Here is a 14,061-nt window from a genome sequence, read left to right as displayed (position 1 = left end):
GATATACTGGTCACTCTTCAGTGAAATGGTGTGACTTTTTGGGGAGTTTCTTAATATTCCTAGGCACTCCAAAATCTGAAAATGCAAACAGGTTGAGTGGCAAAGGATTTTCTTTTGCAGTGTTTGCCAAGTATGAGCATTGCATGGTTATGATGCAAGGCTATTCATCAGTTTATTCGTGGGGAAACTGAGGCAGATGCTGTATCCTGCTAGGGAAGGAGTGGTGGGACCCACCACTGTTAAACTGAATGTTAAAATTTAGCTATTAGTGGGCTTTTCACAAATTATCCTGTATTCCTGCACTTTTACACTTCAAATCCTGATTTATGCAGCATTTTGGGCAACAAGAGGAGGCAGAACACTCAAACCTGGTGCATCGGGGGGTCCTCAGCATCCTGGTGTGGCAGGGCTTGGCATGGGGAGCCACACGGGTCACCCCATGCCCTCAGGGTTTTCAAAAAAAAAAAAAAAAAATAGCAAAATAGGGGTTGCTCTGCAGGGCTTGGATCCTGACCTTGTTTATTTTCCTGCCTGCTCCCCGACCCCACCCAGCTGGGCAGAGGAGAGGGAGGCAGGAAAATCTGGAGGGCTTGTGTGGAATTTGGCCTTCACCAAAAAAAAAAAAAGGAAAAAAAAAAAAGAAAAAAAAAACCTAAAGAAAATACCAGATTCCATCACTGTCAAGAAATTTCTGGAACACGAACAGTCACAACCGTACTGCCACATAGGAAACACTGCTCACCCCCCACCGCCCCCCCCACCTTCACCCACACCCAATTTGTTTTTATTTCTTTGCCATCAGGTTGCCTTTAACCATTTCCACGGCTTAGGAGGCTAAGCCGCCCGAGCGCAAGCTTTTGATTTGAAAAGGGACTGCATCCCCTTTTCAAAGGAGCCTGCTCCCTAGGGCAACCACATCACACTGCTGATTTGCTGCAGTGGAGACCGCAGCGCGTACAATATGCCCTCCCCCTCCGCCTGTGCTGCTTACAGCATCAGTCCGGAGCCGAGCGGGGAGACGGCAGCGGTACCCAGGAACCCACCCATGCTCGGGAATGCCTGACTGCTAACGCAGTGCCTCCGACGAAAACAACCGGCAAGCCCCCAGCTCTCCGAGATGCAAGCCAGTGCCGATTCCACCAAGATGGACTGTCTTTGGAGCAACTGGAAATGTCAGGGTATTATATCTATTCTAGTGTTGCATGCTAGGACTGCATGGCAGAGGAGGCAAAGGCAGGATCCATCCATTTTTGCATTGTTCACCTGTGGGCCTTTGCATGCTGTTTCCTCTCCCTCCCCGCGAAAGCTTTTCTTTGGGGGTAATTTTAAGAAAGACGGGAAGATTAAAAGCCCCTATTTCTGTTCTCGGAATGCATTTCTCCCATCCGCAGGTGTCTCACCCTGAAAGCATCCAGGATACAGGTCCTCCCTTCTTCCCACCTTGCAGCTCATTCCCAAAGCATCCGCCCTTGCCGTTAGCGGCGTCATTCCTCATCCTCGACTCTCTCCGTCGGGATATCGCTGGCATGATTTCCCACCTTTCGGGCTTCAGGGAAGCCGGGTGACGGTGCACTGGTGCCCGCTGGAGCTGGCGAGGGTGGGAGGCGGTGGCGTTGGGCTCCTGGGTGCCTCCTGCCCACGGACACACCCAGAGCCGGGCTTAGCCTTGTGTCACACAAAGGAAACGCAGCTCCGGCAAGGAGGGCGAGCGAGCCGGGGCACCGCGGGATGGCCCCCCGCTTCCTACTTTGCTCTGGGATTGTTTTTTTTTTTTTTTTTTAAAAAAAAAAAACCACATTAATCCTTTCATTAGCCTCCCGAGCACTCGTTTCGGGGGGTGAAACATTGCGGTGATGTTGTCTCGCTGCCGCGTAGGCGAAGGGAACAATGGCATCTCCCTTTTGGGTTGATTTTCAGCGTGTTTTGAGCGGGTCGGTGTCTGCGCTGGGTGGGGCTGGCCACCTTCCCGGGTGCCTTGGCCAGCTTTTCAGCCATTTTTAGTCGGCTTCACACTTCCCAGCCAGCATCCAGCCTTTGTTTTGATAAAAGACAGTCTCTGTGACGCTGCTCGGTGGGCAGATTAGAGGGAGAAAAGCTAGCGGCTGATGCTGCCGGGCAGGCTGGGGCTGCTTCGGGCAGGCTTTGTTTGGGTGTATTTTTGTAATTTTAAGGTGCGTGTTTACGCTGAATAGTCAGTTCATGGTGCTGTTGCTCACAGCAGGATCCCTGGGAGAGAGATTACTCCACAGCATCATCTCATTAAAGGATCCAGGATGCTTGCAGGCATAGTTTCATAAAGCTCGATGCAACAGAAGCTGAAAAACCTTCCTAAAGCGTTTTTTTGGGAGGGGTGGGGATGGACAGACCTTTTAGACGCCTGTCTCTAGGGAGCTTGATATTTTTGCAATCTCAATTCAGCATCTAATTGTATTTAGGGACTGAGGGTTTTTTAAGGAAGATGAGTAGCTGGAAAGTAAACAGATGCACCTGTTAAATGCCAGGCTCCAGCAGCTCCGGTTTTCCACACCGAAATGAAGGGCAAGGGTTTTCCATGTGTTTGTGGGGTTCATTAAGCTCAAATGAGAGAGTCACAACCAAACTTTAGGGTCTTTTCATCTGAGCTTTGCAGATGAACTTCCTCCTAGGGTGGGGTTTGGGTATAGGTTTTTCTTCAAAAATGCACAGTATTTCACTGATTCTTATAAAAACATTGACTTGCTGAGTCAGATTGCTGAACCACCTGTTTTTAGAACTAAACGGAGTATTTTCTTTCTCATCAGAAAAAAAAAAATCATAAATTAGAAAAGGGGAATAACGAAGGGCATGCTGCTCTTGTTTAACTATTAATTAATAATAATAGTGGGGTTTCTCTTCTTCAGTGTTTTCGTTTTTGAAAGTGGGGTAGATTTGATGAAAATGGAATGACACAATATGTCCCAAGCTGATTTGAAAAAAAATCCCAGGTCTGAAAAATCAACGCAGTTAAAATAAATCACTTGCCTCACTTCCACAGCATTTGCATTTTTTTTTCTTTTCCTTGGGTGGTGCTTTATGATTCCAAAATGATCCTGCAGAAAACATGAAATAGCCATAGAATATTATTTCTGTCATCAAAATTCTTTGATCAGTCCCAGATAAAATAGAGGAAATTTAAAATTCAGGGGAATGAAGACTAAAGACGATTCATTGATTCCTTTAATATCTATTATTCATGTGGTCTCTGTCTCAACCTAGAATATCAGTTTTGTGCAAATCTGGAGTTGTATAATTTTGCCAGCTTGATTGTCAATGGAATTATGGTTCCTCCCTGAAAAGTCTGGAATGTGTCAGTGAGTGTAACAGATGCAGAGAGAAACCTCAGTAAATACAGAGCATATTTTTATGGAAATTATGGAGATTCAACAATGAGGTTAACACAAGTTTTGATTACTCAACAACCAAGCCTGCAACTAGCTGTATCATTGAATTGATCCTATGGTACTTATAACTGGTGTAAAATCGGGTGGGGACTGTGAGAAGCTGCAAAGATTCTTGGTGAGGCTTTGGCTTTGCCCCACTCAGTCGAGGTGCTGCTATTTCCCTTGCAGTGAATCAGCTGCTGCTGCTGTTGATTTAGAAATTACTGGTTTTTACCTACCTATCCTGCAGGTACAGCAGGATTAGAGCAAAGGTAGATCATGATCCAGCCCTTGGGTGAGCAGGACAGTAACTCACCCCTGCTGGGCATCTGCTTCATTCCAAATATTAACACGGGTGGCTTTGGGGAATTGCAGCGACTTCCACGCCCAACTCATCTCTGCACTGGAAGGTGATGCATTTGAAGCAGGCTGGGATGGAGCCATGCATAATGCATGAGTGTGAGGAGAAATGTCCCTGCCTGGGCGTGCTGGTGGCTGTGGGCCTTGGAGGAACAGCCTATAGCCCGTGCCAGCCGTGTGTGTGACACAAGAGCGTGACAGAGCGCGCAGCTTCCCACCGGGAGCTGCTGGGCGAGGGCAGCCTCCAGCTGCAGGTGAAGGGAGGTCCCCTTGCCTTCCCCAGGGGCTCAGCTCAGCTCAGCAGGACACAGGTGGCTTTGGGGAATTGCAGGTTCACACCCTGCTGGAGACGTTCTCTGGATTAGGAAGGACATAAAACCATAGAACATCCTGACTTGGGAAGGACTCACAAGGTTTGTCGAAGTCCAACTTCTGGTCCTGCACAGGACACCCCAACAATCCCACCCTGTGCCTGAGAGCATTGTCCAAACACTCCTTGAACTCTGTAAGGTTTGGTGCTCTGACCACTGTCCTAGGGAGCTTTTCAGTGCCCAAACACCCCCTGGGGTAAGAACCTTTTCCTGATATCCAGCCTAAACCTCCTCTGACACAGCTCCAGCCATTCCCTCAGGTCCTGTCACTGGGCACCACAGAGAAGAGATCAGGAGATCGGTGCCCAAGTTTGCACCCCAGCTTGGAGGAGTTGTTTGGCATCAGTACACTGGTCCTCATGAATATTCCCTTTTCCACTCTTCCTTCTACATGCCAGCTCTTGGCTGGTCATAAGTGTCAGGCTTGCTCCTGCAGCTTCAACCTTCTGCAGGATTTATTAAAAGAGAAAAATGTAAAGATCCAGAGACACAGGCCTGTGAAGTGTTCATAGAAATGATCCTAAATATCACCCACATTATAATTATAACTTAATGTGGAAAAGGACTGCAGACTTCATCAAATCCATCTAGTTGACATAACTCTGCTGGGACTGCAGTTATTGATCATCATTCCTTGGCAGCTGTTTTCAGAGAGCCAGCTTCCTTACTTGATTGATAAATCCATTGGTTTCCAAAGGGTGATGGGAAGCTGCAGCAGCTTCTCATGGTGATGCTCCTCACTTTAAGACTGATAAAGAATTTGGATTACAATAATAGAGTTGCACGTAGTTCATCTGTAATCTTATTGACAGTTGTGAAGTCTGCCTAATTACAGCTTTATAATGAGAATAAAACTTCAGCCAGTCGGTACCTTCAGTGCTTTACTGAAAATACTGTGGGCTGATCTCTCAGCTGGGATCCACTTGATAAAGATCTGCCCCAGAGTTTGTTTCTTATGTTGGATCTTGGTAGGGCTAAAACCCTGGTACCAACTCAACACCTGCTGTAAACAATTTAGCTCACAGATTCATAAAACTATACCAACTTGTGGGGAGTTTATTTCCTAATTTTACAGATTATTTCCTGTGAAGTTTGAATGAAATTTGTCAAGATTGTTTACCACTTTCAGATTTGCTTGCTTTTTTTTCTTTTTTTTTGATCGCTGGTGCAGAAATTGTATCAATTCTTCTTCCAGTACATTCCTGTTGATGGCAAAAGAAATCGGTGAGAAAATGTGCTCTGCACACCTGCTGTGCCAGCACAGACTCACAGAATGGTTTGGGAGAGAAGGGACCTTAAAGACCACCCAGTTCCAACCTCCCTTCCGTGGCCAGGGACATCTTCCACCAGACCACGTTGCTCAGAGCCATGTCTTTTAAGCACTGATGGACAATATTCTTTCATTGCCAGAACAAGGTGAAAATTCCCCCAAAGTAAAAGTATATTGAGGTGTTCCCTGAGGATTAATTTAAACTCCATCAAGGGGGTAATGAGGGGGCAATAGCTGAAGGCAATGTTGGAGGGCTGCTTTTGTTTTCATTAGGTCCCTGGGAAGTGAGTTCTGGTGAGGCTTTTATGATATCAGAAGGGGTACTTTCTCCACATCATATTTAATTATAAATAACATAGGTCTGAACCACTTACTTTGAAAATCTGCAGATTTTCAAATATTTGGATAGAATCTAAGAGAGAGCACAGGTCTATTCCTTTGGTCCAGGAGCATCTGAGGAAAATCTTCACATTTCCACAACATGATGTGCGCTCAGAGCCTGCGTTCAGAGGCTCTGCTTGGTCTCCTTGGTTTCTGCCCAATCAAGGTGACAGCCATAACCTCCTCCACAGGAACTGCCCAAGGCAGGCAGTGATACAGTTTGATGAGCAGGAGTTGTGTGTTTCTCCTGCTGCTGTGCTCAATCCTGCTCTTAAAGCATCTCTCACATGAAAATGAAAATAACAACAGCATAAGCGTTAATTGCAGCAACAATCACATAATAATTAATAATTAATAAATGCTACAGCAGACTCATGTGTGGAGTGGTTGTAGGGTTGATTTCTGACTAACAATCCTCTTTTACTGCCAGTCCTCTCCTGTCTACCCAAGCCTACTCTGGTGCCTCACATAAGGCAATCCATCAATATTTTTTTGCTCACATCTTGATCTTGCAGATGTTATAGGAAATAACATGGAAGGCATCAAGGTTTTCCTTTTCCCTGATCTTATTCTTGTTCCAGGTCTCCTCTCATCAGACTCTGGGGACTAAGAAGGTCTGAACTTTCAAGCTAAACCTTGAAACAGGTGGATAATAAATTATAAAGCTGAACTGAGGACAGGAAGTTAATGGTCAGAGTGTGTACAAGAGGTAGAGGCATGGAGAGATTCCTCAAGGCTGGAGATGAAGGATCAGGAGATATGCCTCATGAAAGAGCACAGATACCCTCTCTTGGCTCTGCTGTTCATCACAGCAGTCTCCTGAAGGCAGCAGACTGCTCATTAACTGTGTATCCATCTGTATTGCGTTAGAATCAAATCTCTTGTGGGGAGGGGAGCAATGTCCACATTGGATCCTTCATTGCAGAGGAGAGGGAAAGGCTGGTCCTGCAGCCTGTGGTTAAACCTGCAAACTGGGCTTGCTTTGAGTGCAAGCAGTATTTATTTCTACTCAAAACCTATAGCATTGTCTCATTTGTTGTCAAATACTTTTGTGACAGCACTACAAACAAGGTTGTTCTTAAATTGTGTTTCTTGGTTTTTTCACTCCCAGAAGATCTGATAAATGCCTTATGAAGTAATTTATATTTATGAAGTTGTAATATTACACTGTGTATGGAAGTAAATGCTGTGTGCAAAGAGGTTTTTCTCACTTCTCTTAAAAGCTATCATTAGACAGGGTGTGAAGCTGTACAACCCATTGATTTTACCTCCTAAGCAGGTGGTGGAAATGGTGGAAAAGGCAGTTTGATCACTTCCAAATGTGCTAGTAGTGTACTACAGAGCATACAACCTTTTATGTAATCATCAAGGCCCTTGGGCTTCATTTTAGGCTGGGTACCAGGCTCACACTTTTTGTAATAACTTCCATGGAAATGCTGCTTTTTGCATTATCATTTTTCACACAGTTGTTGCAGTAGAAGAAAAACTTGCAAAGTTAGAAGGAGAGAACAGAAATTTCCAGAGGAGAAGCTGTAGAAGATTTGAATTATCCAGTCTCCGCTTGGTTGATCATTAATTTTCATTAATTTGAGACATGGAATGCAAATATTCCCATTTTTTCCTACAAAAGTATTTTTGGAAAACATAACCATGCAGGAGGACATTTTAGCTACAAGTTGGTTTGGATCCTCTGTCCTCCCTCTGGGATCTCTGCTCAGGAGGCTGGGCCTGCAGCTGCCCCACACCACGAGGCTTCTGGGGACCACGAAAACCCCCAAAGCCCAGCCCTCATTTTTCCAGATCCTAACAAGAGTGGAATCAGGAGCATTTTTAGTCAGTCTACCTTGGCTGTGCCCTTTCAATCCCCCTCATCTGTTTTCTGCCTTTTTTGATACAAACAGGAGCAGAAACACTTTCTGCTGCAAGCCATGGTAAGAGCTGTGAGAGCTTTTGGGCACTAGGGAGCCATTCCTTGCAGGCACAAGCACTGCCTGCTGCTGCTGTTTCTTACATTTGTGAGGTTAATTGCAGCTTGCCCCACAAACATGGGTATTTACCAGCTGTTCATATTAGCAGGTGGTTTCTTGTACCAGAGTTCACCTTTGCTAGTCTGTGACTTGGCCCCCAGTGCAGGATCCCATTAGTTTAGCCAGATGAGGTTCTGCCAGAAAGTATGGCTTTAAAGCACTGTTTTGGCACCCTTGAAAAATCTTGCAACGAGAAGACGACTTGAGTAGCATTTTGCAAGTTCTGCTATGAGTTAAAAAGCACAAGCAGGCGATACTTGCAGACAAACAGCTCATCAGACACGCTTCTCCAGAAAAATTCTTCAAAGGCAGTGGCAGTGACCTGCAGCGCTGCTGTCTTAAGGATGGCTGGTTAATCTTCCTTAATAATTGCAAATAGTTTTGAGTCTGAGGCAGTTCTGGCAAAACTCAGAGTCCTTTTATACCTTCACAAATGACTCAGACTTCTGGTGAGTTGTACTGTTAAGAGTGCAAAGTTGGTTCCCTCCTTCCAGGAGGCTAAAGGGAGATCATGGAAAGCTACAGCAGAACAGCTTCTGCATGTTAATGGGCATGGGCAGCATTTTACAGTAGTGATTTTCAAAACAGAAGGAGCCTGACCCTCAAGTGAAGCCAAGGCTGATTTCAGTGCCCAAACCCCTTTTGCAAATCCTCGCTGCAAACTGGCTGGTTTGAAGTTGGCATTTTGGCTCTCGGGAGTGGATCTTGCTTAGCCAAACAGACTGAGCCCCTGTCCAATTGCATGCACATCACACATCGACAGCCTCACGTGGCACCAGCCTCCAGCCTCATGAATATTCAGCGTGCATTGCTCAGAATTGTGCCATTGTGGTGGGGTCTGGGCAGCACCGTGCACACGCGCACCCCTTCCCAGTAAAACACGCGGCGCTTGCAGGACCCTGCACCACACTAGGGCCTTTTACTCTTTCCCTTCTGGTTGACCAAAGCACTCAATTGTTACTGTAAGGTATCCTCTGTCCTTTAATTTATCTGGGGAATGCTGTACCCACCCTAGAGCTGGGCTGGAAGCTGTCTCAGCCTGGCCGAGCGTGGGGCTGGCACGTGCTGGTGAGTGGCTCTGCAGAGTGTGTGTGTGTGTGTGAAAGCTGCAGTTCCAGCTCCACTCCTGGCCCTGTCATCCTCATTCCCACTGCGTCCCCATGTGCTGGGGAGGCTGCTCTGAGCCTGGCTGGTTGTTTCTTCAGTGTGCCAAGGAAGGGGTACAGGCAGGAACAGGCAGATGCCCTTCAGCAAAGGCTCAGGCACTGGTTGTACTTAGTGACCTGTTGAAAGACACTAAACCCATGGGGTCAGAGAGTGTTTGGGAGGAGTTTTTTGGTATCTTAATCAGTTTTACATGAATATAGGGTGAGATAAAACTCAAAGCAGGCATATGAGTGTGGTGGACTGCAGGGATTTGTGAAGGAATTTCGAATGAGTTAGAGACAGGACTCTGAATTGCTTTTGATTATGCGATTTATTTTTCTTATCTTCTACATAGGCAGGAAGGGTGAGCTCGGCTCACATCTTCACTGCATGGCTCAGAAGGTCACAAGACTTCTAGTTACAAGACCATTTAAGGATTTATTAACCAATAAAACACTGGATATTTATGGTTTTGACCCAATCCTTAAATATTTCGTCTTAAGGACTCATGCACAGTGTAAGCTTTCTTAGCCAATCATGTTATGACACACAAACCTACAGCACTGTACTTTAAAACTCTAAATTTTCCTCTACTTAGCTTAATGTGTCTCTGCTTTAAACTATAAATCCACATTCTCGATTCTAACACCTAAGTTTGGAAACCTCTTCCAAGGTCTCAAATCAAATCTTGTGTTTAATTCTAAGCTTTGCCTTACAGGCCCAAAGTTCTGAGAATTCCCTGCATTTCAGATTCCAACATTGGACAACCTCATGTTTAATTTTAATTCCTGTTTAGAATAAGAAAGAAAGTATGTGAGGAAGGTTGATGCAAGTCTGGGTTCACCTGATGGTCAATGAGAAAATTTCTGATTCATTTGCCCCTTGGTCTCTATTTACAGTACCAGACACTGATGTGGCAGGTACTTTGGCTCTGGTGTTAGTGGTTACAGGAGAAAATGGCACTCTAAGGAAGCCAGGCAAAGGATCCCAGCTGGGGCATTCTGCACTTGGAGCACCCCTCCCTGCTTTTAAGGGAGATTTGTTTAGGTAAAGAAATGTAGGAGAAAAATATGTTTAACTACTGTCTCAGCAAGGAAGCATTTCTTTACCAAAGGGTGGTCAAACTCTGGAAGTGGCTTCTAGAGAGATGGTCTGTGCCCCAAACCTGTCAGTGTTTCAGAGGCATTTGGAAAATACCCTCAAAAACATGCTTTAGCTTTTGGTCAGCGCTGAATTGGTCAGGCTGAGTAGGTGATGGTTGTAGGTGCCTCCCAACTGAAATAGTCAGTTCTATTCTATTCTATTCTATTCTATTCTATTCTATTCTATTCTATTCTATTCTTTCCATTCCAATAATTTAAAAGGCCTTTGAAGTGACTGAAGCTGCAACCGAAAGAGAAAACATGGCTCTGACAAGTGTAGCTCAGGTGTTTTTAGCAGCATCTAAATTCCAGGGGAACTGACACAGCTCAAATCCCTGAGGCCTGTCCAGCCAAAGTCTTCCCAAGTCTCCACTGATTTCTAGTTCTGGATTCTCCTTCTTCCCCTTCCCTGCCCAAGGATCTTTGAGGTTCACCTCCCTCCTGTGTCACCTTTTGCAAAGAGGTTTGGCTCAGCCCCTTCTCCATTAGGGAGAGGAGGAGGAATGGCTACAGGAACATCAAATCCCACCCGAACAGCTGGATAGGGCAGCAGTGCTGCAGCTCCATCCCTTCGAGGGAGATGAGGAGAAGGCAGATGTTGTTCCTGCCCTTGAGAATCCTGACAGACCTGGCAGGCTGTGGGTGAGGGGAGTGTGCTCCCAGGATGGACCTGGGCACTGGGAGAGCCATGTAAAAATCATTGAACTCGTATCTCCCTTTTCTGTGCTGAGATTTTCCAACTAGCAGTTGGCACTTTTTTTTTTTCCATGCACATGGGGATATTTGCCTCAGGTCTAAACGACACAGAATCCCTCTCTCCCAACTCTCCTTTGGCTGGAGAAAGAGGCCAGATGCTTTTTCATCTCCTCCCTCACACATGCACTTGTTCCCAGATCTGTGTCACTTGGCCTCTGTCCATCTCGCTCTGATCCTTTCCTTACCTGATACAACTGAGTAAATATCCCAGTCATTCCATGGCAGGAACAGATGACTTTCAGGATATACACATACCTGGTCAGGTCTGTCTTGAGTAACTCAGCATCTTCCCTTTTGAGGAGAATGAGAAAATGCAGTTTGGCATCTCTCTACATGAGAATGCAGCCCACTGCCAGTCTGCAGGAGTATGAGTTTGAAGATCATCAGAAGGAGAAGGCTTAGTTGGTCATTTTGGATCTTATAATTAATTGGGGTTGACTCAGGGAGTTCAGTTTGTATTTTTTGTCTCAGTTCTCATTTGTTTGCCTCTCTACTGCCTGTGTCCCAGGGAATGTTTTCCCCTGGCACGTGTCCTTTTTCTGCCATCAGCAGATGATGTACCACATACACCAGCTCACCTGTGCCTATTTAATTTAATGTTGAGGTTTTGTGTGATAGACAACTTAAGTATCTCAAAGTCAGATTTGCATAAATTTCCAGTACTCAGAGTAATTTTTGAGCACAAAAAAATATCAGGTTGTGAATAATCACAGAATCTTAGAATGGGTTGGGTTGGAAGGAACCTTAAAAATCACCTCATCCCACCCCTCCTGCCATGGGCAGGGACACCTTCCACTTGTTCCAAGCCCCATCCAGCCTGGTCTTGAACTCTTCCAAGGATGGGGCAGCCACAGCTTCTGTGGGCACCCCGTGCCAGGGCCTCAGCACCCTCACAGAAAATATAACACCTCCTGTCCCAGTGCTCACTGGTGACAGGAGCACCCAGTTGTTGTGCTGAAGGATTTTGAAGCACCTTTACTGAAAAAGAATATGAAAAACGGCCAAACATGCACTCTTGTGCTCTGGATGCCATTTTGTAAGGATGGTTTGCAAGGATGGAGTTGCATGCTCCACCACATCATCGCTGTGAGCAATCTGTGGAGCTCCAGCTGTGTCCTGCAATACAGCTGTGTCTGCTGCTAAACCTCCTCATCCAGGTGCTCTGACAATGCTCGAACTGCATTTTGGAGCATTCCATGCTCCCTGCCCCAGGTTTTTTGCAGGAAGCAGGCATGGGCACATATCTGTAAGAGACTGGTCCCTGTTTTGTGGAGTCAGCACCCAGGATCCCAAAACAGGCACCAAGGTCCCTTGTCCTGTGGCTTCCATACAGCCCACAGGATCCAGTCATGTGTGCTCATGATCACAGGTCCGGTGCTGAACGCTTAAAAATAGCAAAAGGTTCATCTATGGTGTATATTGATGGAGAATATAATTGGATGTGAATGGTGCATGAAGAGAGGAGAGCTCAGTAATACAGCAGCAATTTTTGCATTCAAGCCCATCACTGTAAAGCCAGGCTAATATGTGTAATAGTAATGAGTAATAGAACTCATTGACTCAAGGCAAACACGCCGTGATGACTCACAATTTTTGGAGATTTGATGATAGGGACTAAGAGGCTGGATTAATTTTGTTTCTTTTAGTATCGGTGACTTTTATTTTTTTTTTTCCGACAGATTGCAGTTTTCCTGAATTTACTCTTTGTTCTGAGTGATTTGACAAGTGGCATCTCTCAAATCTGTTTGGCTGGTGGTGTGTTCAAGCTGTTCTTGAGGACTTGTGCAGTGTGTGAAATTAAAGCTGTTTTGTTTAGGTTGTCATGAGCACGTTCTCTGGCTGGATGAAGAGCCCTCTCAGAAACAGGTTGTGGGTGTAAACAGATTAAATTCACCTTTGTGGACTGGATATTCCACAATCCTTTAATAAAATTTTGCCATATTCGTGGCTGTCTCCAATGCTAAAATTTTTTTCTGGAGAGGTTGAAATAAAATATGCAAAGTGGGTGAAAAACACTGTAAAAGTTAACGGCTTTAAAAATGTAAAAATGCACTAGCAGAGAATGGTCTTATGCACTTGTTTTGTTCTAACCAGCACCTTCCATGGACAAGGGAAGTTATATAACAAACAGGAAGTGCTTTTTTTTCTTTTTTATTTCTGATTCTGAGGTTGGATTGAGTAGCAAGAGAGATTATTCTGTATTTGAAGGCCTTATCTGAAAAATGATTTTCTACTCATGGAACCATTAAGCAGTGGTGAAACCAGGAGTTTTTTTTCTTTCTCAAAACTTATGAAATAACAAAATTAAATTGTCAAAACTTTGAATGGGGAAGTGATTTATTGTGGCTAGCCCCAAACTTTCTCATTCATCTATCAACAACCAAAACTGGAAAGCGCTTTGATCAAGCATCTGGCGTTTGAACTTCTGGGAAAAAAAAAAAAAAAAATGGAATTTTCAGACTGAGTAAATGCAAGGTAGGTTCAAATCTTCCATACAGCCCTAGCAACAACACAAACCCCAGCTTGCACTTGCCTTGCTGCTGCAAGAGACCCACCCACCGTGCTGCGGTTGGAGATACTCATCCATCTTATCTAACCCAGGCACGGGCACAAGCAAAACAAGGATTTCAAGTAGGTCATCGGTTGTAATTTCCTCAGCCCGTCGCTCAAGCCCCTTTGCTGCTCCTGCTGAGGAGCTCCCGTTGGTGCTGCCGTGAGCAGAGACGTCGCTGCTCCCCGAGGGTCACACGGGGCCCTTCGCGGCCGCCGCCGATGCCTTTGCAGCTCCTGCCTTTAACAATTTGCTCTTCTCCCCCCAGCGATCGACCTGTTGTACTGGCGTGACATCAAGCAGACGGGGATCGTGTTCGGCAGCCTCCTGTTGCTGCTCTTCTCCCTGACCCAGTTCAGCGTCGTCAGCGTCGTGGCCTACCTGGCCCTGGCCGGCCTCTCGGCCACCATCAGCTTCAGAATCTACAAATCGGTCCTACAGGCCGTGCAGAAGACGGACGAGGGCCACCCCTTCAAGTGAGTGGCTTTGTGGTGATGCCCAAGCGCTGCTTTTGTGCCAGAAGGAATGATCTTCTTGCCCATAAAGCGGGGAACAATGATATTTTCACCGTTTCTCAAAAATTGTAAGGTTCTGTCGGCTTAGATCCTGGAGAGAGAGAAAGAAAAACAGCACAGCACAAAAATCGTCATCCTCTAGGA

The 14,061-nt window shown here is 45.6% G+C and overlaps 1 protein-coding gene across 3 annotated transcripts in view; it reads left to right on the top strand.

Annotated features, from left to right (window-relative positions):
• Positions 1-14,061, top strand: part of RTN1 (reticulon 1) — a 118,126-nt gene that overhangs the window by 100,122 nt on the left and 3,943 nt on the right. For 2 of the 3 annotated variants that reach the window (XM_053946242.1, XM_053946243.1), the window contains exon 4: positions 13,671-13,878. In XM_053946242.1, coding sequence (XP_053802217.1) covers positions 13,671-13,878 — 208 coding nt within the window. Of the gene's footprint in view, positions 1-975; positions 1,179-13,670; positions 13,879-14,061 lie in introns of those variants that run through there. The other variant, XM_053946244.1, reaches the window with a different exon arrangement.

Source organism: Vidua chalybeata, chromosome 6, assembly GCF_026979565.1.
Source record: "Vidua chalybeata isolate OUT-0048 chromosome 6, bVidCha1 merged haplotype, whole genome shotgun sequence".
In the NCBI taxonomy this organism is placed as follows: Eukaryota; Metazoa; Chordata; class Aves; order Passeriformes; family Viduidae; genus Vidua; species Vidua chalybeata.
The sequence above is the reverse complement of the archived record's forward strand: the minus strand, read 5'-3'. Positions and strand labels throughout refer to the sequence as shown.